Source organism: Pteropus vampyrus, unplaced genomic scaffold, assembly GCF_000151845.1.
Source record: "Pteropus vampyrus isolate Shadow unplaced genomic scaffold, Pvam_2.0 Scaffold11, whole genome shotgun sequence".
NCBI classification, from domain to species: domain Eukaryota; kingdom Metazoa; phylum Chordata; class Mammalia; order Chiroptera; family Pteropodidae; genus Pteropus; species Pteropus vampyrus.
Window position 1 is genome coordinate 11,791,886 of NW_011888792.1, and position 27,802 is coordinate 11,819,687.

The 27,802-nt window shown below is 31.7% G+C and overlaps 1 protein-coding gene across 6 annotated transcripts in view; it reads right to left on the reverse strand.

The window, feature by feature from the left end:
* Nucleotides 1–27,802, reverse strand: part of FAM172A (family with sequence similarity 172 member A) — a 363,025-nt gene that overhangs the window by 295,043 nt on the left and 40,180 nt on the right. For all 6 annotated transcript variants that reach the window (XM_011378075.2, XM_011378053.2, XM_011378061.2 and 3 more), the window contains one exon: nucleotides 27,442–27,542. In XM_011378075.2, coding sequence (XP_011376377.1) covers nucleotides 27,442–27,542 — 101 coding nt within the window. The remainder of the gene's footprint in view (nucleotides 1–27,441; nucleotides 27,543–27,802) is intronic.

Genomic DNA, 27,802 nt, shown 5'->3' on the forward strand with positions numbered 1-27,802 from the left:
AGTATTTGGATTCGCCTTCTCACTATAAACAAATAAACAATGTATAAAATATATTAAACTGTTTTCAGAGAGTAGAAAACAGATAATATAGATCTGTGATCCTTAAGAGAAGTAACAAAGAAAATGAACTCCATAATCACCTCGGCTTTCTACCTGAAGACAATCTCCAGACTGTGGCCATGGAGGAGGAACCCAAGCAGAAACCAGTGGCTTCAATGAGTTGAGGAGAAAGAGACGGGTGTTCAGGAAAACTGAGGCAACTGGCAATTGCAGGGCACAATACCAAAGATAAGGGAATTATGCAGAAAAAGAGCTCTATGAATTCTACTTATGAGTTCCTTTAAAAGTCTTTGACTAAGTCGTATATGTACAGGATGAAACTTTCTAGAGGCCAGACTAAGAAAACTGAGAAAACAAAACAAAACAAAAAAAACACTGTAAGGTTTAAAGGTGAACAATTCCAAGGGAGATAACAATATTCAGACACTCGCCAATATAATATTTGTAATGTCCACTATCCAGTACTATAGACATTCATACAAACAGGAAAATGTGATCCATAATGAGAAATCATGAGTAAAAACAGACGTAGAAACGACGGAGATAATAAAATTAGGAGACAAGTGCATTAAGCCAGCTATTATAAAAATGTTCAAGGATATAAAGGAAAATAAAAATACAATGAAAAAGAAATGAATTAAAAAAAAAAACAAACCCAAAATGGAACTACTCAGAACTGAAAAACACAATATCTGAAATAAGAAATTCAGTGTATAGGTTTAATATCAGATTAAACACTGCAGAAGAATAGATCAGAGAATGTGAAGATATAGCAACAAAAGCTATCCAAAATGAAAGAGAAAAAAACTGAAAAAATGAACAGTGCCTCAGTGACCTGTGAGACAATGACAAGCAGCTTAACATACATGTAATTCAGTACAGGAAGTGAAAAGGAGGGGAAGAAAAATATTTGAAAAAATAGTAGATAATTTTCTAGATTTGAAAAAATGTAAACCCACATGTCCAAGAAGCTCAATAAAGAAGATAAATATGAAAAAAGAAGCCCAAAGTACATTCATAATCGAATTGCAGGAAACCAGTGACAAAGAGAAAGTCTCAAAAGCAGCCAGAGGAAACAACATATTGCACGGAATGGATCAAAGATAAAAAAAAAAAATGCCAATAATTTCTCAAGAAAAATAATACAAACCAGAAAAAATGAGGAAACATGTTTAAAGTAATCCAAGAAAAAAGAATATCTCATACCTGAAATTCTACATACACTGAAAATATCCATCAAAAAATGAAGGTAAAACAAAGACCTTTCCAGACAAACAAAAGCCAAAAAAATTAATTGTCAACAGACTGGTACTAGAAATATTATAAAGTGTTCTTTATGCTAAAGAAAATTATTCCAGATGGAAACCCAGGTACAGGGAGAAATGGGACTACAATGTTATAAGGCTTTAATGTTGCATGTGAAATGGTATAACTTTACTTGAAGATAAACTGTGGTAAGTTTAAGATGCATATTGTAAACCTGATAGCAACCATCAGTAAAAAGTAAAACAAAAAGGTCTAGTTAATAAGCCCAAAGAGGATGTAAATTGTATTACTAACAAATATACAATATATTCAGTTAGATTTATTACTTTTAGCTAACGTTTTTCTTATGAGTGAATGGATAAACTTCTATGGAAGACTATAATATACACTGTTTGCTTATTTCTTTTAATGTTTTCACAAACATTAATTATAAGGTTCTCCATGTACAAAAATTAAATTAAAGGACCTCAGAATACAGGCATTATAGAAATTCAATAAACACCATCATGCCAAAAAACGGAATCATTTCCTTAGATAAAATATAATTTTTTACAACTTAAAGGATGATTTTTATCAAGCAAATCTGACAATATCAAAAGAAATGGAATCACCAAATTTTAAATTAAGATTCAGAGTTATAAATCTTTGTCCGGTGTATGAGACTACAACATTTCATTTCTAAAACAACTCAAGACATTTAAAAAATAGATTTCATTCTGGAAAACACCTAACAGGAGAAAAATTGTTTCTACTTCTAGTATCCATATAAAAACAAAAACACCTTTCCAAAGGTCCCCACACAATTTCAAAAGGTAAACTCTAAAGGCATATACATATTAGAGTTTAATGAATACGTGCTAGAGATTAGTTGTCATTAAAATACAAAACTTCTTAAACTGAAAAAATATCATAGTATCTTGCCTTGATGAAAGCACGCAAACAAAAAAATTACCTTAAATATATAATACGCAACTTCAGTGATATCTGAAAGCTATTCTATTATATAAAATATTTTGCTTTGGCGAGCCTCACCAGCTGGTAGCGTTTGCCCAGAGAGACAGCTGTTTTTCAGTTTCCTTATCTCAGCACGTTTCCAACTGTCAGTTCTAACTTATGCAATCCCACAGTGACAGAATACTTTAAGAAAAATGGCTCATTAACTGTAAATCTACGAAGTCCACTCTCTTCAGTGAATTCAAATTAAATCCACAGACTTGCCAGCTCATAACAGAATTCCCCACACATTTTTTGTTGTTGTTCTTTTGCATTGCAGACTTAAAGTAAAATATTCACGCCATCTACTATAAAATCTTTTGCTCAATCCTATAAATGCAATGACATAAAAATGTTAGTGGAAGTATATCTTCAAAAAGTATGAATTACAAAGCTATTTTAATAAGAACTTTCAAATTCTTTCACAATGCAAGTGGCTTGCCATTTTGCAGAGAGACTAGTTTGGATAATAAAGTTCAAATTTAAAATGTACAATAAGTTCTTAGAAAATTCTCAGTAAGAATTTAAGAAGAGACTGACCACACAGGCCTATCTATATGAATCAGATGAGATAATGCATATTTTAAAAGCTTCGAAAAAAGAAAACCAGTTTTAAAGTATATTTTTACTATTGATACAAGTAAATCACCTTTATAAATTATTTCAAAAGGATTAAAGCAAAATAATAATCATGGGCCACCTGAGACAGGTGCATATTGAATATATATGTACACCAAGAGCACATCACTGGGTGATAATCACAGTCGTTCAAGAAATTGGAAACCTTGTACATTGCTGGTGGGAATGTAAAATGGTACAGCTACTATGGAAAAATTGTACAAAGGTTCCTAAAAAAGTTAAAAATAGAATTACCATGAGCCAGCAGCCCTACTCTGGGTACATGTCCAAAAGAATGGAAATTTGGATCTCAAAGAGATACCTGCACTCCCATATTCAGTGTAACATTATCACAATAGCCAAGACATGGAAACAACTCAAATGTCCATCAATGGATAAATGGATAAAGAAAATGTGGTACATACATATAATGGAATATTACTAAGCCCTAGAAAGGAGGAAATTCTGCCATATGTAGAACAATGGGCAGCAACCTTTTTAAACTTACGAATAGTGCATTGTTTATGGACTCAAGCTTGTATGAGAATGAAGACAGCTAGAATGTTTAACTGGTTCTAAGATTTATGGGATTGCTCTGTGTTACTGAAGTGCCTCAAATAACTCTCACTAGTTCAGAAATCCAAGTCAGAATTCTTGCACTGGCCCCTATAATGTCTCAAATAAAGATCATGCTACATTCTGAGATCTACTTCAACTGTTCTGTAAGTATTGACTTCCAATGTTATGTATATTATGACCCTAAAAAGAAAATGCTTTCCTAAAATTAAATTTTTATGTTTAACCTCTCTTTTTTATTCAAGCAAATGATGCCTTGAAAAGGTTCCTCATTTATAAACACATAAATGTTATTATTTTTTAAGAAATAGTTATAATCTGAGATACTTAGTAATATCCTGTTTGAAAGCACACAAGATAATTCATAACCCTCTACATAAAACCTTCTATCCTGATTATGGCAATAAATATAGCATTACTCAATGTGAAGCCTAATTCTTGCTGTCTGTCAGATAGTTTACTCAGTCAACAAATGTTTATTGAGAAGCTGTTATGTGCCAGTCATTGATCCAGACACGGAGGATATAGAGGAGAAAAAGACAGGTATCTACTCTCACAAAACAGATAAGAAAAAGTAAACAAATAAATAGGATAACTATTACTTCACAAATTATACAATTCTTGACTTAATCTTTCACTTCTAGTTTCTGCGTGCTAGGTAGATTGCCAGATGTTTTCACTTCCCAGCTGAGAATATGCTATATTTTCCTTTAATATTGCTACCAAATCGACATTACTAAACAGAAGGTGTTTGAGCAACTTTTTGTCAGGGTTCAAAACATGTCTAGCTCACTCAAATTAGGATTTAGCAAACAATTATTTTATCTGATACACTGCTTGTGTCCTTTAGTTGATTTTAACAATGGCATAGCATGAAGACAATTGTTCCAGGAGTTAAATGGCAAATAAGTACAGATGAACCCTGAATATGTTTTTTTAAGAACCCCAGTATAGCTTCAACTAGTTATTTGGTATTCAACAAGATATTTTAGGACTCTAAGCAAAGATAAAAAGTATGCACAATCTTTTCACATAATATAGTCTACATAATTCTTAGCAATCAAAACCCACATTTAATCTTAGGTTTGGAAAACCTAATGCCTGTAAACGTTTTCACAAACTGGTCTTCCTTCCTTCAAGTTACAGCTGCTCTATCTTCTAGAAAAAGTTACTCCTGAAAAAGTAGTTCAATGCCCTTGAAATATATGACTTTCTAATTCAAGATTTGATACCCTCATGCAATCAGTTAACCTCTGTCTAAGGCTATTTCCATAAGTAAAAATGAACAAACATAACTCTCTGCACTGGAAATCAACTTATATTGTCAATGACTTATAATAGTTTTTGTTAAGGCATTCCTTAAAATTTTGAATAGTGTTATATTGACCTCAAATACTCACTCTGAATAAATTAAGTTCCATAATTATTTCTAAAATCAATATCACATTACGAAATAATCAGAATCCCTCTGTTCTGTTCAAACAGTTCACAAACACCCAAAAAGAGATCCCAGTGGTATATGTGTCTATACACATACACACACATATGTGAATATGGATGTGTGTGGATGCATAAGTGCATCCCCAAAGGAAAAAGAAGTTCAAGGAACAATTTGTGCAGTCTCTTCTTAAAAATCAGAAAAAAAAAAAAAATCCACAAAACTGACAAATTCATGAAGAGGAATAAAATAAAGAGTGTAATGAGAAGTCCCATCTGCCTATGACATAATAGCCAAGCATGAGTTTTTAGAATCTTTTCCCTTTAACTAATTTAACAAAATGTTCTTAAAACCTAGAGAGTATTGAGATAGGGATGTGATGGTGGCAGGGGAGGGGGTATCAATTAGCATATATTTTGGAAGTCAAATATAGTTTATCTTTATTGGTAATAGTAGAATTTACCCTTATTTTCATTTCTATTATTTCTAAAATCCTAATCAATGTTGAGGAAAGGAAGAAAGAAATAAAAAGATATATGAACTTAGAACAAATCTATCCTTCTTCTGGCTCATGCAAGATATATTTGTAAAATATTTGCATGTAAAAACAAACTGCATATATTGCAAACTACATTTCATGCAAAATATACTTCGCATTAAATATCTACCTGAAAAGAGTTTTCTTCCAGAGCACAGAAAGATAAAGATTTAGTACAAAAGGACATTGGCTCAGAACAACATACCAGATGAACATAAAAGGTTAATTTTAATAATCAAATTCATAATTCATCTAATCTAGGAAATGCCAAGAAGAGTTTAAAGAGATATTCCATTTAACATGAACTAATGCACCAACTGTCAGTAACAGTGAAGATGACTAAATGATTCTGAAATACAATATTTCAGAAGCTTGTGTTTAATGACAGCAATAGACATGTAGGAAATTTACAATAGATTATTTGCCCAGTTACTATAATGCTTGTAAAACCATTACTAGGCTACAAATTCTATTCTACTTTTAGAACTGCTCATGATCCAAGAAAAGAAAAAAAAATAACATGAAACATATTATTCTTTTCTTAGACAGGTAGATTTCAGTGAAAATACAATTTTAAGAATGTTATGCTTTTGTTTCTGGCACAGAAAAACATCTCTAAGCATTATTCATATTATTTCTCTCCCCTAAAGTTAACATACTTTAATGCCATATGGGCACAAATTTACTTCTGTTCATTTAAACTTGCAATTAAACTTTATAACATAGAAAACTGCTAAAGTAAAATAATCCCATTCCACTGAAAGGCTTTTTTTTTTTTTTTTTTTTCTAAAATAACATGGGTGATGTGCCAAATGGCTGGGGTGGTAGCTCATTATACCTTCAGAAAGAATCCAAGTTTTAGGCTTATCTTGCATTCTCACACGTAGCGGCAAACCTTGGAGAGCTATCAAGGGTTAGAAAGGGCAGATCAAATGTTTGAATTGAGTGAATCCATTCACAGGGCATTGGTTGTTTACTAATCTAATGAGCAATGCATTAGCAATCTATTGATCAATGCATTTTATTGTAACTTTATTAAATAACAGAGTCCCTTATATCAAAAATACTCAAACCATTTCACAGAAAGAAGTCCTTGTGCTGCCCAGAAAATGTTCCTATTTTCTTTTATCTATGTCAACTCATTTAAAACCATGAAATTCCATTTAGTGACTGAACTGAAAGAAATAACTTGTAAAATTCTGATGTATAGGGAATCAGAAAGCTAATATACTTTAAAAGAAGTAAGCACCAGGACCTGGTCCAGCATATCATTAATCCTAAATATATGTTCATAAAGTGGGTACACAAGAAGATAAGGAATCCCCAATTATAGTAGGAAGTCCAAAGAAAGATTTCCAAGAAATCAGGCAGAAATGGAGGTGGGAGAAGCAGACCTGGACACATAAAATAACATTCTCCACAGTTTCTTTAGTATCAACAATGGTAAATTTTCACTCCATATTTGTTTGAATAATGTTCTTATGGCACTTAAATTATTTTATGTTAATAACTGTACACAAATTCCGGCTGCCGGCACCATGACAAATAAGCCAAAAAAATACATCGACTTCAAAAGCAAAAATAAATACTTCTTTTTTCAAATTGAAATGTGGTCACATATTCAATTACATTAATCAACTTGATATAAAGCATCCACAAAAAACCTACAGCTAACATTATATTTAATGGTAAAAGACTGACTGCTTTCTTCCTAAGACTGGGAACAAAGCAAAGATTTGCGCTTTCAACATCTTATTCAACTTAGTACTCAAAGTTTTGACCAGTGCAATAAGACAAGATAGGAAATTAAAGCTATACAAATCAGAAAAGTAGAAATAAAACTGTCCCTATTTGCCGACGTGTTTGTTTACAAAGAAAATCCCAAAGAATCTAGCAAGAAAAAGTAAAATTCTAGAACAAATAAGTGAGTGCAGCAAGGAACACATGATACAAGATAAACTTACAAAATCAATCGTGTTTATATGTATAGCATATGAAAATATGAATGCTAAAATAAAATGTATCATTTACAACCACTCAAACAAATGAAATACTCAGGTGTAAAATTAACAAAATGTGTACAAAACTTGTATGCTGAAAAGTATAAAACAGTGATGAAAGAAATCAAAGATATCAAGAAATGCAAGACATACTGTGATCATGTAAGACTCAATATAATAAAGATGTCGATTTTCCACAAATTGATAAGTTGGTAAATGCAATTTCTACTGAAGTCCAAGCAAGATTTTTTTTAGATACAGACAAGATTATTCGTAAATATATACGAAACAGTAAAGGAACTAGAGTAGATAAAATAACTTTGAAAAAGAAAAATAAAGTGGGAATGATCAGTTTACCCAATTTCAAGGCTTATATAGCTATAGCATCCAAACAATGTGGTATTGGCAGAATGACAGACATACAGAGCAATGCAACAGAAAAGAAAACTCAAAAGTAGACACACAGATATATGTCCAAGTAAATTTTGAGAAAGGTGCAAAAGTAGTTCAATAAAAGAAAGATAGTCTTTTCAACAAACAGTGTTGGAGTAATTGAATATCTCTAGGCAAAAAAATAAACCTCAACCTAAGTCTCACACATTATACAAAACTTAATTCAAAATGTGAAGTGTAAAACTATAAAATTTCTAGAAAAAAAAAAACCATGGAAGAAAATACTCAGGATGTAGGACTAGGCAGAGTCCTTAGATTTTTACATCAAAAACACGATTCATAAAAGAAATGAATCTAGATAAGCTAGACCTGTTGAAAGGATGAAAAGACAAGCTATGGGGCTGAGACTATCCAATTAATTCTCATCATTCATGGTAGTTATGTTCTATGATTTGTCCATGAATAGTGAATTAGCTAAAATTAAAATACAGGTTCAAAGGCTTTTGGTAACAACATTATCATCAACGGATTAATATATAAATTTGTTTTATGTGTTTCTGTTTATAGTCACGATACTTATATATTGATTCATTAGCAATGAACTCATGCTCAATAGCACTATAACTCATGCCTGCACAAAGCCCATCGAACACAGGTGTCTTCTCTGTAAGGCATATCACAGCACAAAAATACCAAAAAAAAGAAAAAATGTGGCACAAATAATCTGTGAAATGGACACTTGTTTACATTATGAAAGTTAAAACAAAAAGGCAGAGCATCGCTTTGTTTAACCCCAGATGGAAATGTGCATGTTGGGTGACTTAAAATTTTCACCACTCTGTGCATGTCTTAATGTAGTTCTTAATTAATTATCTTCTGGTATATGATCTATGTATAAAGGTAGTACCGATTCCAACTTCAATTAACCAATTTAGCTCACAATGTGCTCTTCCTGCTGCTAGTATTAAGAATAAAACTAAATATATAATTCATTTCTTGGCACTTTTTAAAAGGTCTTTTGATAACATTTTAGCAATATGTAAGTTTCTGTACAAGTTCAGAGAATAAACTCATTTTAACAAGGTTGTGAAAACTTGCACATTGAGAATAAACTAATTTGATTTCTAGAAAGAAATGTCAGGATCATGTATTAACTATTATGCACTCACAATTAAGTTGTCTTTAGAAATTCTTAATCCCAGGAAACATGACTCTTTCAGAGAATATTGGCAAATACCTCTGCTCACATTCAAAAAGTTTGTCTATCCTCAAATTATCTAAAGTATTAATAAAGAATACTATTTTGATAGAGATTGCATTAAATCTCCAGATTGCTTTGGGTAGTAAGGACATTTTAACAATGTTAATTCTTCCCAGTCATGAGAATGGTACACGCTTCCATTTTTTTGTATCTTCTTCAACTTCTTTCTTCAGTGTCTTATATTTTCAGAGTAAAGGTCTTTTACCTCCTTGGTTAAGTTTATTCCTAGGTATTTTTTTTTAATGCAGTTGGAAATGGAATTATTTTTTAATTTTTCTTTATGATAGTTTGTTATTGGTATATAAAAATGCAACCGATTTGGCAAGGATGAGGAGAAAAGAGAACCTTTGTGCATTGGTAGGGCTGCAAATTGCTGCAGTCACTATAGAAAAGTTTGGAGGTTCCTCAAAAAATTAAAAATAGAACTACTTCATGACCCAGCAATTCCAGTTCTACTTATTGGAAGAAATCCAAAACACTAATTCTAAAAAATTTATGCACTCCTATGTTCATTGCATCATTATTTACAATAGCCAAGATATGGAAGCAACTTAAGGGCCCATCAATAGACAATTGGATAAAGAAGATGTGGTACATATATACAATGGAAAATTACTCATCCATAAAAAGGAATGAAATCTTACTATTTGCAACAACCTGAATAGACCTAGAGGGTATCATGCTAAGTGAAATAAGTCAGACAGAGAAAGACAAATACCATACGATTTCACTTATATGTAAAATCTAAAGAACAAAATAAACAAATAAAATAGAAACCGAGTTATAGATACAGAGAACAAACTGATGGTTGCCAGATGGGAGTGGGTGTAGGGGAGCTAGATGAAAAAGGTGAAGGGATTAAAAAGTACAAATTGGTAGTTACAAAATAGTCACAGGGATGTAAAGTACAGAATAGGGAACACAGTCAATAATATTGTAATAATTATGTATATTGCCAGGTGAGTACTAGATTTATTGGGGGATCACTTTATAAATTATATACATGTCTAATCAGTATATGATATTACTGAAAGTAATATAATATTGAATGTCAGCTGTAATTGAAAAATAAAATATAAAATAAAAAACAAAAAGGAAATTATTTAGAATAAAGCATTTATATAGAAAACAATGCAATATCGACAAGTATAGTTCAAAAGGAGCATCCCTTAAAAAAAACAGCTTCCACCTGCTTTCAATAAATGGACCAATATATCAATAATCTACTATCACTGTCATTATTTCTTTACTATGTTGCTACTCAGAATTCCTCAGTATAAGAAGTATGGATAACAAGACCCTGAGAACTCAACATTAAGACTATTTCACTCTGATCTAACCCTCTAATATAAACTTTTAAAAGGAGCTAATCATTATATATTCAATAACTGTGATGCATAATAAAACTGATTAATACAAAATCATTCCATAAATCGCCTCCCTTGATCTAGCTAAAATACAATATTTAAAAAGATTTTAAGAAAACCAAGACAAGCAAGCAAACATTCCAAGGCTTATTTATATTAAAAAAATTTAACACATTATTTTCTCATATTGAAACTAGAGCCATCTTAAAGAAAGGATTAAAATTTACATTAACATAACTACAATTTCTTCAGTGTCACCTTACAAATGTTTGGTAAAATTCACCACTGATTCCACCTGGGTCTATAGTTTATATTGAGAAAAGATTCTGAACAATTTCTGAGTGAAATAAAACTAGAATAGTTTAATAAAAATGGTAAAAATAACCTATTTAGGTTATCTATTTCTTTAGTGAGATTTTAGTTGGTTTTTCAAGGACTTTGTCTATTTCATCTAAGTTGTTGAATTTATTGGTATAAAGTTATTCATAATGTTCCCTCAATATCCTTTAAATGTCTGTACAATATGCAGTAATGTCCCCCTCCTTTTACAGCTAAAATTTTCAATTTCTGTCTTATGGCTTATGGTTAATCAAATTTCCTGATATCATTAGAGAACCAGCTTTTTATTTCACTGACTTTTTTCCTTATTGTCTTTCTGTTTTCTATTTAATTCACTTCTGCTCTTTAATATTTCTTTCTTTGACTTACTTCAGATTTAATTTGCTCTTTATGTAGTTTCTTAAAGTAGAAGCTTAGGTCACCAACCTTAAATCTTTTCTAATAATATACATTTAATGCTATAAATGTTCCTGTAAGCACTGTCTTAGCTGCACCCCACTAGTATGCTGTATTTTGATTTTCAATAAATTAAATATATTTTCTAAGTCTCCTTGCAATATCTTTTTTGACTCATGGGTTATTCAGAATTGTACTGGTTAGTCTTAAACAAAAAAATTGGGAATTTTCAGAGAGCTCTCTGTCAGTGAAAACATATTGTGTATGGTCAGAGAATTTTTTCTGACTTGAATCCTTTTAAGTTTGTTGACACTTGCTTTATAGCAAGAATACGGTCTATTTTGGTAAATGTTCTGAGTGCACTTGAAAATAAGGTGTAGTCTTAAGTTGTTGAATGAAATGTTAAAAATATCAATTCAATGTTAAGTAACAGTTTTGTTCAAATTTCTATATCCTGATTTTTCACCTACTTTTCTATGAATTATTGAGAAGGGTGCTCAAATCTCACCTATAAATAAATTTATTTACTTCTTTCAGTTCTACCAGTTTTTGCTCTGTGTATTTTGAATGTCTGTTATTAGGTGGGTAAACTTTTAGGATCATGATATCCTCTTAGTGAATTAATCCATTTATTGTGATTAAATTACTTTTTTAGCCCCAGTGATATCCCTTGCTCTGGAATAATTTGTCTGATATGAATATAGTTGTTTCAGCTTCCATTTGATTAGTGCTACCATAACATATCATTTTTCCATGCTTCTATATTTACACCTTGTGTCTTTATATTAAAAGTGGGTTCTTACAGAGAACATACAGCTATGCCTTTCTTTTTTTATCCAGTATAATAATCTCTGCCTTTTTAGAGCATTTACATATAAAATGATTGATATTTTTTAACTTAAATATTCTTGCTACTTCTCTCATGTCTTCCTTGTTCCATTTTTGCTCTTTTCCAGACTTCTTTCATAACTGATTTTTAATGTTATTTCATTTATCTCCTGTATTAGTTTATTAGCTAAACCTCATTATGTTCTATTTTTATGAAGCAGGTCCAAAGATTACTGTATATATTTTTGACATATCAGAGTCTACATATTATACCACTTCCCTACAGTAGGAGAAACTTATAATACTTCCATTTCTCCTTTCCCAGCCTTTCTACTATTGTCATATATTTTATTTGTATATATGCTTTAAATTCTACAATGCATTACAATTATTTTTGTTTAAAGTCAATTATCTTTTGTCACTAGCTTTATTAAAATATAATTCCAAGTCATAAAATTTATCCTTTGAACTGTACAATTCACTGGTTCTTAGTATATTCAAAGAATTGTGAAACCATCACCACTATCTAAGTTTAGAACATTTCCATCTTCCTTCTAAAAGAAACAAGTACCCATCAGCAGTCACTGCCCACTCTCCCATACACCTAATGCCTGTCAATGACTAATCTACTATATGTTTCAAACTATATATTTGCCTGGTCTGGAGATTTCATACATTGGAATCATTCAGAAAATGTTTTTCTGTGACTAGTTTTTTTCGCTTGCATAATGTTCTCAAGGTTCAAACATATTCTAGAAGTATCTGTACTTTATTACTTTTATTGCCAAATAATATTTCATTGTATGCCACACTTTGTTTACCCATTCATCAGGTGATGGATATTTGGGTAGATTCCACTTTTTGGCTATTCTGAATAAGAAGGCTATAATCATTTGTAAACAAATTTTTGTATGAACATATGTTTTCAACTCTGATATATGCTTAGGACTGGAATTACTGGGTCATTGAGTAACTCTATAGTCGTGGTTTAACATATCGAAGAACTGCTAAACTATTTTTCAAGGTGGCTTCACCATTTTACAACAACGCATGAGAAATTTGATTTCTCTGACATCCTCAGCAACATTTATCTTTCTGTTTTATTATAACCATGTTAGCCGGTATAAAGTGAGATCTGGTGGTTTTCAAATGCATTTTCCTACTGACCAATGATGTTGAACAACTTTTCATGTGCTTATTGACTATTTGTATATCTTCTATTCAGAAATGTTTATTCAATCTCTTGCTCATTTTAATTGTATCAATTATATTTCTAAAAGATTTTTTAATATAAAAAACGTATTTACCCATATATTTAACATTTTCCATGCTCATCATTCTTTTGTGTAGGTCTGAATTTCCATTTGGTATCATTTTTCCTTTTGCCAGAAGGACTTCATTTAATACTACATAAATAATTGTCTGATAGTGATGTTTTTTTTTTGTTTTTTTTTGCTTTTATATGCCTGAAATATTATTTATTTTGTCTTCAGTTTCAAACAATATTTTTCGTGGTCATAAAAATCAGGGTTGACATCTTTCTTTTGAAACTTCAAAGTTGTCACTCCACTATCTTCTGGCCTGTATTGTTTCTAATGAGAAGCCTGCTTTCATTTGTATCTTTATTCCTCTACATATAAGGTGTCTTTTCCCTCAGCCTGCTTTTCAGAATTTCTCTTTATCAATAGATCTTAGCAATTTTATTATGTTGTGCCTCTGTGTGATTTCTTCCTATTTTCTCTTCACTGTACTTTTTAGGTCAGAGTTTATAATTTTCATCACATTTGGAAAATTTTCAGTCATTATTTCTTCCAGTATTTTTTCTGTCACTCATCTCCTCTCCAATTACAAACACATAAGTTCCCTTGATATTGTCCCATAGCTCTGTTCATTTTTTCTGTCATTTTTTTTGTTTTTTTATTTCATTTTGGGTAGTTTCCATTACTATGCTTTAAGTTCACATATCTTTATTTATGCAGTATCAAATCTCCTAATTATCCCATCTAGTGTACTTTTTCAAATGAGATATTATTAATTTCATCTCTAAAAGCTCAGTTCGAATCTTTACATTATCTTCTATTTCCCTATCAAGCTCACATATTTCTCTACCTTCTTGAACTATGTAGTATATAATAGCTGTTATAATGTTTTCGTCTACTAATTCTATCCTCTGTATCATTTTGGATTTGTTTCTACTGATTCATTTTTTTTCCTGGTTACAGGTCATATCTTCTTATTTTTGTGTATGCCTGGTAATTCTGACTGGGTGACAAACACTGTAAATTTTGTTGGTTACTAGATTTTAATGTATTCCTTGAAATATTCTGAGGCTTTATTCTGGGATTGTGGGATACAGTTTTTACTTTAATACAGTTTGGCCCTTATGAGAACGTTCTTAAGCTTTATTGAAGTGATTCCTGAATGGCCTTTAGTCTAGAGTTAATTTTATTCCAGTACTAACACATTACTCTTTATGGAATACCCAATATACTGTGTGTGAGGAGATCATTTCATTCTGGCCGGTGGAAACATAAAACTATTTCCTAGGCTAAGGAAAGCGTCAGAGATTATTCTGCTTGTTCCTTTCTAGTGGTTTATTCCCTGTTTTTAGATTATTAAAACACGCATTTTAGTAAATTTAGTAGGTTATTCATATGCAGGCACCGATCAGTGCTCAGCCAAAAACTCAAGATAATGCACTATAGAGTTCCAGTGCATTTTCTCTTTTTCCTCATGAGTAGTAATCTCCTCTCTAGTTTAATGCCCCACAAATTTGAGCAAATTCTAGCCAGGTTGGCCTCCCAAACTCTGAACTTTGTCTTACAAACTCAGTGATACTTCAAACCATGGTTGGATATCCTCTCCCTATTCCATATCTTGGAGCCTCTCCACAGGCAGTGAGCTGCTGTACAAAGTCTTATTTTTTTCATATATTTTCTCTGGCTTTTTATTTACTTAAGGCGAAGAAAAAAATTCATACCCTGTTATTTCATATTTTGGCTTGGAGTGGATGTCCTATATACTTCTATGAATATAAACATTCATTCACTTACTAATCTTCTGTCATAGAACCAAGGCCTTTTCTTTGCATATTATTCTATTGCCTGGAATTCTGGAATGATTTTCTTTCTTACATATGTCATTATGCACTAATCCTTGATTTCTAGTTTAGTTTCTTTAAAGTAGATTGTGCACATTTAAAACATTTAAGAACACTTGCAGATAATCTGTTTCTTTCTGGTTTAGTTTTGGAAAGTTGTATGTTTCTAAAAATGTTATCAATTTCTTCTAGATTGTCACAAAGTAGAAAGTGAAGAATTCTTTAGATTTTATAACTCTACACACTTGCATGTCTACACACAGACACAATATCTTAGTTATTACAATCATATCTAATCTGACAGCAACTTATTTCAGTACCTGCCTTTATCCAATCTTTCCAAATTATTCAATTTTGTTTTCATAAAAATAACAATTATTTTTTGTTTTCATTGGTTTACAGAATTATAATAAAAAGCAAAACAAGAATAAATAAGTTTGAGAATAAACTCAGCTAGAGGAAAGAGGCATAGACTACTAGAGAGTGCCCTATGCTAGCCACAACATTCAGTGTGAATCGGTCAGTTAATAATCTAATAAGAAACCAGTTAGAAGTTTATTAACAGAGCTTCTACTATATAATCAAGTTGTATCAGATAACAATATCTAAGGACTATAGGCTTTTATTAAATACTTTAGAGAACAATCTGTTCACCAAAAAGAGTCTCATAAAATGGCAATTAATTAGAAGAGCAAAGAATGCAAAAAGGAGAGTGTGCCAGAGAGTCCCACTACCTTTCCCAATATGCAAAAATAAAATAAAAAAAATTTAAAAAAGAGGAATTTTGAAGAAGACAGAGGATACAATTTGTGTGACAGAAAGAAGAGCAGATCCGGTGAAAGAAATGGCACAGACAATGTTTCAAGACAACAATAAACAATGTTTACAGTATGGCAAACAGACTAACAGCAGAGGGCATATCAATGTAGGCATTTGTACCAATTAATCAATTATTTCCAAATCAGAAAATGCAGCATATTATCTATATAACTTTAAAATAACAAATCAGCTAGGTTTTCTTGGAGAACCCTTAAAAATCAGAATCTTAAATCGAATTGTAGATGCTATACTCCTTAAATTATCCTTTAATAAACTATAGAATTTACTAAAATTACTTTGAAGAGAAAAAGAGTGATGACCTTCCTAAATGCTCAACTTAATTCATAGAAAGTATTTACCATGTTCTAAAAACTGATTTAGAGCATTACGAGGAACAGTTTGGCCTAAATGTTTTTAAAAATATAATTATTAAAATAAAAATTGTGTATTGTATTATCATAATACTACATCTAAGATACTAAGAAATTCCTCATAAATATACTGTTGGATAAAACTTTCCAATGTACGATATCGTAAAGCAGTATGAGTAAGAACTATGAATATAGGATCTAATAATAACACACTAAATGTTCTTAGGCAAGTCATTTATCTTTTTCTTGTTCTATTTAGTCCTATCTAAAATCTGTACAGAAAACTTTAAAAGCCATGCAGCATAGGTTAAATTCTGAATATAAAATAAATGAAGTATGATCAATTCTTCAGAATGTCACAAGAGAAAGCAGTACTTCCCTAAGGCTACAGCTAATTATTTTTTGAATATGGTACCTTCGAAGTTCACAGATTTGAGTGTTTCTAAGGCTGTTCCATTGTCCATTCAGAGAACTTTTTTCTGAATCTTCAGCTTAAACTTTTCCTTCCTTAGCTTCAGGCAACTGCTGCCTTCCCACGATATTCACAGAATAAAATCATTCCCTTCCTTCATTTAGAGTGTTACCTTGAAGGGATCTATAAACTATGATTAAGTTCTCTGGAGTCTTCTCTCTTCCAGTTTATATAAATGTAGGAACACATTATACCTTACCTTTCAGTCTCACAATCTTTGGATTTCATGGATAATTTTCTCTGTTAGATTTGTATGCCCAGTGCAGATTTTTAAAAAGTAGATTTATCACCACCATAATGCCAAACCCTAGCATCTTACACAACAAATACACATCTCAAGTCACAACAGAAAAAAGTCCTTAAAATCCCATAACAATACTGAAAAAGAAATATATCATATTGTCATTTTATTCAATAGTCAATCAAAAAATATTGAGTGCTGGTCCTGTGCTGGGCACCAGGAATAATGTTGTAAACAAAATAAACGGTGACTCTGACTTCATTTAGCTTACGGTTTAGAAAGAAGCATGTCAGAGAGTTAGACATTAAACCCAAGAAAAAACAAAGTCGCAATTTCTGAGAATCTAACCTAATCTTGGATGAAAGAAGGTCTTATTAGTAGTAATATTTAAGTTATTCCCTGATGACAAATAGCAGCTAAACAGATTAGGAGGGAAGAAGTGTTTCATGCAAAAGAGAGGTCATATCAAGGCTGTGAGAAAATAAATTTCAAATAACTCGCAAAGTTCATAAATGGCTTGAGCATTTATGAAAAATAAAGCTACAAAGGTCAGCTCTGCCATATAGGCTATACGAAGTAGGCTGAACTTATCCTAAAGTCATTGAGAAACTGATGATACAAATAAAATGGTGCTGTTCTAGAACACTAAAGTGAAGCCTGCTAGTGAACAAGCACCACTGATATACGAGGAGCTCCTTCAAGTTTCCTATCATAATTCTCTTCTTTTTCCCCAATATATAATTGTGAAACTTTTCAAACATACAGAAAGTTGTAAAACAGTACCATAAACACCGTTACATCTTCCACCTTGCTGTAACAACTTAATATTTTGCCATGTATTCTTTTCATTTTTGTGAGGTTTTTCCCTGCGCTTTCTTAAGAAGCATTTAAAAATAACCTGCAGGCATCACGACTTTCTCCCTATTTCACATACATCACCTAAGAATAAGGATATTTTCCTACATATCCATAATACCATTATCACACCTTAAAAAATTAAGAATTCCTCAACTGTTCATAAAAAGTGTAGAGTTTTTTGTTATATTATTTTTTGAACCATAATCCCACCAATGTCCACACACTGACTTTGATGCTATGTCTCCTTGTCTATTTTCATATATGATAGTTTCCCTTGCCTCTAACACATAGATCTTTTTAACATTTTAATGTCATTCACTTTTTGATCAGACCAGGTCAATTGTCCTTCACATAATCTGGATTTGTTTAATTATGTCCTTTTGATGTTATCTACTTTTTTCCTCTATTCCCTGTACTTTGTGAACAAGGTCTGAATAGAGTCAGATTCAACATATATAACAATATTCACAGTTAATGCTGTAGACTCCAAATTACATCACATCAGAAGACACATGATGTCAGGTTGTTCTACTACTACTGATACTAACTTTGTTTACTGAGGTGTAAGTGCTGACAGCTACATCTCTTATTTAAGGTACATATTTTCCCCTTTACAATTACAAAAAAAAATATGTGAGTTAACACTTTGGTACTATATACATATACTGTTCAAATATTCTCAAATTCTTTCACTTAATAAAATTAGCATCCTTTGATGATTCTCATCTAAATTAATTATTTCAAGAAGGGGTTGTTTATTAGTTTTCTATTACTAATGTAACAAATTATCACAAACTTAACAGCTTTAAACAATATACTTTAGCATCTCACAATTACTGGATTACTGAGTTGGTTCCACTGCTTTCTCTGCCTCAAGTTTTATAAGGTCAAAATTAAGATGTCAGCAGACTAGACTTTTATCAGGAGACTCTGGAAAGAGTCCACTTCCAAACTCATTCAGGTTGTTGAAAAAATCCAGTCCATTGAGGTTGTAGGACTGAGATCCCCATTTCCTTGCTTGCTGTTAGTCCGGGGACGCCCTTAGCTCCCTCAGGCCTCTCTCTGGTTCCTGAATGTGGGCCCTGCATCTCAAGAGCCAGTAATGGTGTGCTGAATCCTTCTTCTGCTTAGAATCTTTGGCTTTTCTCCTGCTGCATCTCTCTTCCTCTTCTGGGGAATCTCTTTTGACTGATTCTTCAGCCTTTCTCTTTTATTTTTAATGGTTTATGTAATGGCACTGAGTCCGCCCAGATAATCCAGGATAATCCCTCTTTTAAGGTCAGCTGATTAGTAACCTTAATTACAACTGCAAAGTCCCTTCACAGCAGCACCTAAATTAGCATTTGATTTAATAAGCAGGAAATGGGAATCTTGGGGGGGAACATGTTTAGAATTATGCCTACTACAGGTGGCAAAAAGGCGATTTTTTAAATTCTATCAAATTTTTACTTATACTAGCCAGTATTCTTCCTCACCAGCAAATGAATTATCGTTCCTTATTAAAAGGCTAGCTATTCATTCTTTTCATTTGATTACCAATTTTCAGCTAATTTTCATCTGATGATGGCAACTAATATTTTAAAAGTATTATGGAATCATGTCTTTTTATTAAATGTTTTATAATCACTAGAACCTTAATTCTGTTTTATCCTCAAGTTGTCCCAATTTTGCCTAAAAGAAGCCCTTCTAAGTTGGTTCCTCTGTCCTTTTCATATATTTCCATTAGATTGTTCGCTTTCCATCAAAACATGATAAAGTAGGCTCATCTTATATTTTCCTAGTTCCAAATCTGGAATCAGTTTTTTCTCCAAGGAGCTGGCTCCTTTTACTAGGCAATGCACTTAGGAACCAAGATCCTACCACTAAGTGTACTCATTGCTACTAGAGAATTACTATTTCCAGGCCTTTCCATTGGGTAGGAAATGTATTTTTAAAACATAATGCCATTTGTAACAACATGGAGGGACCTTGAAATAATCATGCTAAGTGAAATAAGTCAAAATAGATGGAAAATTTGAGAACCATATGATTTCTCGCATATGTGGGATATAAAACTGAAAGCAACAAACAAAGAAGACAAACAAAGAAAAACTCGTAGACACAGACAACAGTTTAGTGGTTACCAGAGGAAAAAGGGGTAGGAAGAGAAGTACATAACGGTAAATAAGGTCAAATATATGGTGATGGAAGAATATTTGACTTAGGATGGTGACTACACAATGCAATATACACATGATATATTACTGAATTGTACACTTGAAATCTTTATCATTTTATTACCAATGTGACTCCAATAAATTTAATTAAAAAATGAGTTTGTAATAATAGTCCAAAATTTATGTCACTCTACAGGGGTTTTCCTAACTGCTTTGATGTTATATTTTGTATCTCTTTTTCCTACTCCTGAATATTATAGTTCACAATTATATTTACTTTTTTAATATTTAATATTTATAAAATAGTATCAAAATTATACTAATATCACTATTTACAATAAAACCACTGAGTTAATTTTAACATTTCATTAGCCATTCTTCTTATGTTTAGGAAAAATTCAGCAAAGACAGTACAAAGTACTAAACCAAACGACATCTGAAATAATTCTTTTTTCCATTTGGTTTTGTTACAAACTAGATATATGCTTAGGCTCATTAACTTCGGCTTCTTCTCAATTTATGTATGCTTTCCCTGCCTAACATATTAAAATATGTATATGGTTTAAAAATCAAAACTAAACAAAAAAGTATTAGAGATTTCTCAATGTCATCCCTTCATCTCATTTCTCTACATACCCAAAGATAAACATTAGTTTTGAGCTTATCTTTCCAATTTTTTTCCAAAAAGTAAACAAACAACAAATATATACATTTCTTTCCCCTTTCTCACACAAAAGGGAAAATGCATCTATAATTTTGTAAGTATTGGCAATTTTCCCTCTAACGGGATTATACTATTTTACATTCCCACCAGCAACATATGAGAGGTTCTCTCTCTCTACAGCTTCATCTACTGAGTGTGCTGTCAAGTTTATAGATTTTTGTCAACCTGACAGGTGAGAAATGTTATTTCGGAACAGTCTTCATTAACATGTCTCTTATTATGAGTGAGGTTTAAACATTTTTTCCTATGTTTAAAGACTATTTGCATTTTTTCCCTGAACTGCTTATTCATGTCTCTTGCCCATTGGTGGGTTTTGTTTTTGTTTTTGTTGTTGTTGTTTTTATTTTGGCTTTTTCTTTTCAAAGTTTTAGAAGAGCTAGTAGTCTTTGGCAGCTTCCTTGCTATCTGACAAAATATTCCAGGCTCTTGTCATTCGTTTCTTGTCACAGAATGGAATCCAACATTTCTCTAAAGAATTCAGGTTGCTTTAATAGGAAGTAGTATTTCAAAACCACAATCATTGATACTGGGTTGCTATTTCAAAACTATAATCAGAGCTATTCGATTGAAAGGTCTTATTTCATTTTTTTCTTTTTTGCATTTGGATCTCTGATCAATTTGGAGTTCATTCTGATGTAGATACATTGTGATGTACAGTCAAATTTTATATTCTTATGTATTATTATCTACCCATCATTTAAAGTCCTTTTTCCTTCAATGATTTATGATTACAGATAACATAAACTATATTTCTATGTGTATTTGAACTTTTAATGTGTTTCTGAACTTTGTATTCTGTTCAATTGGTCTGTGTGTCTATTTATATGTCAATGTCATATTGATTTAAAGAGGCTTATAGTTTTTCTCAACTGGGTTTTCTCATTATTTCAATGACTATTTCTTCAATTCTAAGATTTCTAATGACTAATACCATTCTAATGACTAATACTTGTAGGAATGGATACTAGAGAGAGATGGAAGGCAAGGAGATTGCTGACCAACTCTGTGCCAATGGTCATTTCTTTTTGTCTCCACCGTAGAAAGGTAAATTTCATGTTAGTAATGATAAACTGACAAAGAGACAGAAATACTATGAATTAAAGCTTCATAGTATTAATAATAAAGGTAAATTAGAAAACTTAAACAGTGCCATTCTATTTTCACTCCATGCTCTTAACATTTTCTTGGCACATTAAAGAATATAAAATACCACACGTATACATCTTACTTATTTCTCACAACAGCACAGGTAATTTTATCCATATTTCATACCAGAGGCTCAGAAAGGTCTTTCTAAAGTCACACAGATAGTGACTGAGCCAGAACTAGATCCAGATCTCCTGATGGCCAGTTCTTTGTTTCCGTCACAATATAAGATGTGTGAATCTCACATAACATGAAGATATTACATACAAATAATCATATTATATTTAAATATTTGAATATTAAAACAAACATAATTTATATTATTGTTCCTTACTTTAAGTTGCTCCTATTTCAAATACCTGAATATGGCCACTGAAAAAAACTTTAAGACATCACTGGCCTATATTTTTTAATAAATCTCACCTTTTAAAATATAGTATTTTTGGTAATTTCCTATTTTACAAGACATATTAATGATCCAGATTCCTCATCAAGGTCCAGGAAAAAATATCATGCCCTTAATTTTTTTTTGTTAAGTGTGAGTCTATCCATGAAGAGCCAAGCTGGTAGGACTACCTAATCACTACTATTCTCTTAATAAGCACACTGCAAATTTATTAATTCTTAAAGAGATAATCAAGGTAAATATTTAAGGAAATGCCAAGACCCAAATCAGGCAAGAAAATCAAATCTCTCTTTCATTAGAATTTCTGTTGGATTATAAATTCTCCATTAATAGTAATTCAGTATTGACATGAAAGAGTTGAGAAAATTTTATGTTACATGCTGAAATTTTACCATTCTATTACTATGTAACATTGCGGCAACCTACACAGCTAGAGGGTTAATATACCCGAAAGGGGGTGATTGAATGATGGAGAAAAACACAGAAACAGTATATACAAAAGCTGGGGCCAGGTGGGACACTGCACTCTGCTCAGATATAGTGACCCCGAGGCAAGCTCAGCATGTTTATTATATACTTTTGAAGGTCAAGGAAGGGGTGGGAATCTTCTTCTCAGGACCTGAAACTTGCTGGCAACAATAATTTCCCAAGGCCTGTCTGTACTGGGTTATCTATGTTAAACTACAAGCAGCTGTCTGTTCACTGTTTTGCTTCTCTTTCCTTGGCAGATTATAACACAGTCAAGCATGGCTTTGCCAATGCTTCGGCCATGGGTCAAGCTCAGATCCGGCTCTCTACATAACATAATAGTTTTTCTAGTCTTTCTTACTGAGTCTACTAGAAACATTATTCCCTAGCATTTGATTCATATAAATATATGACTTCTATTTTGAAAATTACCCTTTCATATCATTTTTCCACCTCCTTAAATTGAGTCTTACTCTTCCAATAAGAAAGATACTTCTTTCTAAATTTAGAGAAATTATACAAACTTATTAAAGGCTATATGTTTTTATGAAGCTATATGTAGATAGTACATACACACACACACACACACACACACACACATACTAGCAAAAACAGTTGTTGAACTATAAAGACATAACAGTGAAAGTAAAGAGTATTCTTTTGTGTAGTTATGGCGCTGAATTCTAAAAACAAACTGACATCTCAGTTTATTTTACTTACACAATAAGTTTAATTTACATAGAAATGATAGATAATTTCAGGAGCAAGTCTTAAAAACAATTTCTGCTGAATGACTGCTGTAATAATCTCCTTAAGAGAGAAATAAACATAAACTAAAACAGGAGTTGTAAAACAGATATAGTAGCTCTCAGCTGAAGAGAAAACTCGGTATTTAGTAGGAGAACACTATAAAAACAGAAGGGGTTTTGTTTTAAATTGCTGGCTAACATCAAAATCTGTTTCCTTAAAACTTCAATCCTAAGCATATCAAAAGCCATTTATCAAGGCAGGTGCCCAGGCAATATACTAAAATATGAACTATCTTCTGAATTCTGCCCTATCCACCAAAGAAGAGGTGGTTTTTCAGTGCTTCAATGTCTAGGACATAGTGATATGCTTTCCACAGGTTCTCACTTAACAGAACTAGAGATCGTATTGGCAATCAAAGTACGAAATTATTTGCAAGAGTTAAATACAAAGGTTTATTTGTTTTCTAGGAACTGTGAACACTTACGTAAGAAGTTACATTTTCTTAGTTATAGTGACATAAGTCAGAGTTTGACTCTGAAAGTTAAAAATTTTCCAATAGAATGTGTCACAAATATATTTTTAACAAGTAAATTTAATCAGCAAAGCTTTAATAGTCTAAAATTTGTAGAACTTAAAAAGGATTTAGAATAAAACAATAAAAAAATTATTTAGCTTTAGTAACTGGAAAATTATCACTAACACATCGTTTTCCTTTCTTCCAATAAAAAATTACATGTCTTTATGTATAAATTCCTAACATTAAGAAATTCCCTAAAATTCATGAATCCAGAATTTATAGTAAACAATTTATATATTTGGATGACACTCACTTATTATTTGACAAATATCATGAGGACACAGAAAGTTTCCTCAAATTTCTCAAAGACATGCATTAAAAAAAATATTATAAGTAATAACTTAAACCTTAAGAAAAATAAACCAAACTCACACCTTTAGTTTACTTAACATCATTTTCTTTTTTTAATTCCATTTACTCATTTTTTCCTTACTTTAATACACTTTTTTATGATATTTATTGGGATGACATTGGTTAATAAAATTATATAGGTTTCAAGTGTAATCAATAATATGTCACATGTATATTGCATTATGTGTTCACGACACAAAGTTAAATTTCCTTCCTTTATCATATTTTTTAATTTTTAATCTTACTAATTGGCATTCATCTTTAAATCACCTTATACCATTTTTGGAAGAAAACAAGATAGGAGGGAAAGATAATGGGAATAAAGGAAATTGAGAAGAGAGGAAGATTGTAGCAGAGGAGATGAGGGAAGGCTTCCTAAAGGAGGAGACATCTGAGCCAAAACCTGAAGGCAGGTAGAGGCAGGGGTATCATGAACAGGAAGAAAGGATATTTCGAAGAAAGAAAAGAGTGTAGAAGTACAATGTGTGAATGAAAAATAGTAGGTTGGTTAAATCTAACTTGAAACTTGAAGGCATAACTCAGAAATAGAAATTAAGAATATAAAAAGACAGGTCCACATATGCGTTAAATCCCACTATAATGAACCATAAACAAATTTAACACAGTGAAAATTGTGTCATTATTCGTATATAACTAGAACTTATACATCTCACTGCTAAAATGTAGGAAATGAAATTCAATTAATAATCAACCTTCAACAGTGAAATTAGCAATGAAAACAAGTATTTTAAAAAAGACATGAGATGCAAGAGGGTATACAACAAATGCTATAACAACCAGACTTTCCTCTCCAACCTTTGGGCCTTCTGTTGTGCTAAGTTTTATGCTAGAAAGATAAGTTTACTATTGATCAATATGCTGGGAGAATAAAAGGAATTGGTATTTGAAGTTCAGGGATCCATTGATCTAAATTTGAAAAACACTGAATAGAAATTTAAATCCTGTGATTTTGCGTGATCACTTGGGGCCAATGTGATAATGAATACAAATGAGATTGCAGGCACAAGAAGTGGGAACCTTGATAATGCAAAATATTTTTTCTCTCTATATATAAAATCATGAAAGTGAAAACTCAAAATATTTTGATTATCATGGACTATGGTCCACCAAAAATAAATCTGTGACCCTCCCTTATGTCCAGTAATTAGGTAGGAGACCAGGGGAAAGGCGTCACCTATACATGGGATTTTCTAATAAGAAACACTAGTTAGATTTTTATATAGATATTGGAGGATAGAAATTGAGAGTGAAAAAGATGCAGATGCGAAAAAGAATAAGGTTTATTTGGAGAACACCTATCCAAGTTAACAAGTGTACATGTCTTTGGAAAAAGAGTAAAATATGAGCCCCATTAAAACAAACAAACAAACAATGCCATATAGTATGGATAGTCTATAATCAAAATATTACCAGTGTGCAGCATGTAATTATTGAATTCAAGTAGAAATGGGCAAACTTTTTTTATGTGCAGCAGAAATTTTCAGGGAATTAAATATACTTAAGTTATAAATGCTGCAAAACAATGTCAAGAACTATGAAGGGCCTAAGATTTTACCCTGCTTGTAAGCTAACAAGTTAGCCTGCTACAGTTTCATGGATGCTGCCAGAAGACACTAAACTCCTGGGTCAGAGCCAAAAAACTTTGTTATTACTCAGTATAGCAGGCAGCATGAGCTTCATGTTTTTATCTGTTCCTCTTGACCTTCAAATTCTAAACGGGCAATGTGGACAGGCCAAGGATAGAGGGTGAGCAGAGTGAGACTGTTTCACAGCTGAAGAACCTCAAACTTACGAAACCCAATCTTATAAGGGGGTTGCTAGCAAACCTGCCCACTTTTTGCCACCAGTGCAGGAAGCGAAGAGTGTTATTTTTAGCACCTTGGACAGCAAACATGTCTGCCCTTTGCCCTGAAGGAAGACACAATCTCTGTCTTCCAAGGTGGTTTTCTATGCAAAAATCCTAGAAAAGATAGTCCAGAACAAAAGCTTGCAATAGTTTTGCTCAGAGATATGCAAAAACCCAAAAATTTATGGAGAATTGTCTCCCAACAAACATAAACTGTTTCATATATTCTTTATGCTATTGTTTAACCAAGTAATCCATTTTGACCACTTCATTAAAGGGCCAAAAAGGCATAGAGAAATGTCAGAGTTTCCTTAGAAAAGTAAAATAGCTGTCAGGTTATCACACTAAACAAATGTGTCCATATACACTTTACTAAAAATACTTAACAGGACACAGAATGAGTAAAACTTCGAGCTTTAACAAAATATTCACCTAAATGATATATGACATTTTCAAAGGCTCCTACCAGTGGTATCATGTGAAATACCTAATGATTACAAGGCCTAATACTTTATCAAGTCAAAAGTAAATAAGTTATACCCAATTTGTTAGCCAAATATCAATTTTCTCCATATAAATATGAACCTTCAAAAATTTATTAAGGAATAATAAGTATACAAAGTGATCATATGATCTACATATCATTGTAGAATGATAATCAAAATCAAGATAATTAATATATCCATCTCCTCACAAAGTTAACAAGGGTAACTTTTTTTTTCTTAAGATAAGCACCTAACAGAATACTTATTCCTCGTGGCATGGCAGAGGATTCGACCTCTTAAAACATTAAAAAAAGTTAAATTAAAATTTGCATAAATTTGTTTTACAATGACTCACTACGAAATATTAAGGCATGGGAAAAATATGTTTGTATAACAACATAAACTTTTAAATTGAAATATACTTCTAAAATAACCATTAAAAATAAATGAAAAAAAGCAAAATGTTTTTAAAAACATCTTTTGTAGAAAGAGTGCATGACTGCTTCAACTTCAAAACCTCTATTTGGATCATTTAAAATTGGAACAGGCAAGGTTGAAGTTGTATATATGACCATACCTCTCCTAGGGCTTCGTATCTTTTCTGGTTCCATCTGTGCAAGTCTTCTCGGTAGTTAAAAACAAATGGTTCCCCAGTTTTTATGTGTCTTAACTGTCCCTCTAGAACATAAACAAACAATATTGCTATCATTCAGAGTATATTACATAATAATATAGAAAGTACAACTAATAATATCTGATAAAAATTTAAAAGAACTTTCTCAGAAGTTTCATTTAATAATTTTTTCTTCAAATATCAGTAGGATTCATGTACAAATACTATAAAAGAATGACCCCAAATACTAAAATGCTATGCTTTCTGATCTTCATTTTCTAACCTAAAGTAAATGAACAATATTTGAGAGACTACAATATATAAG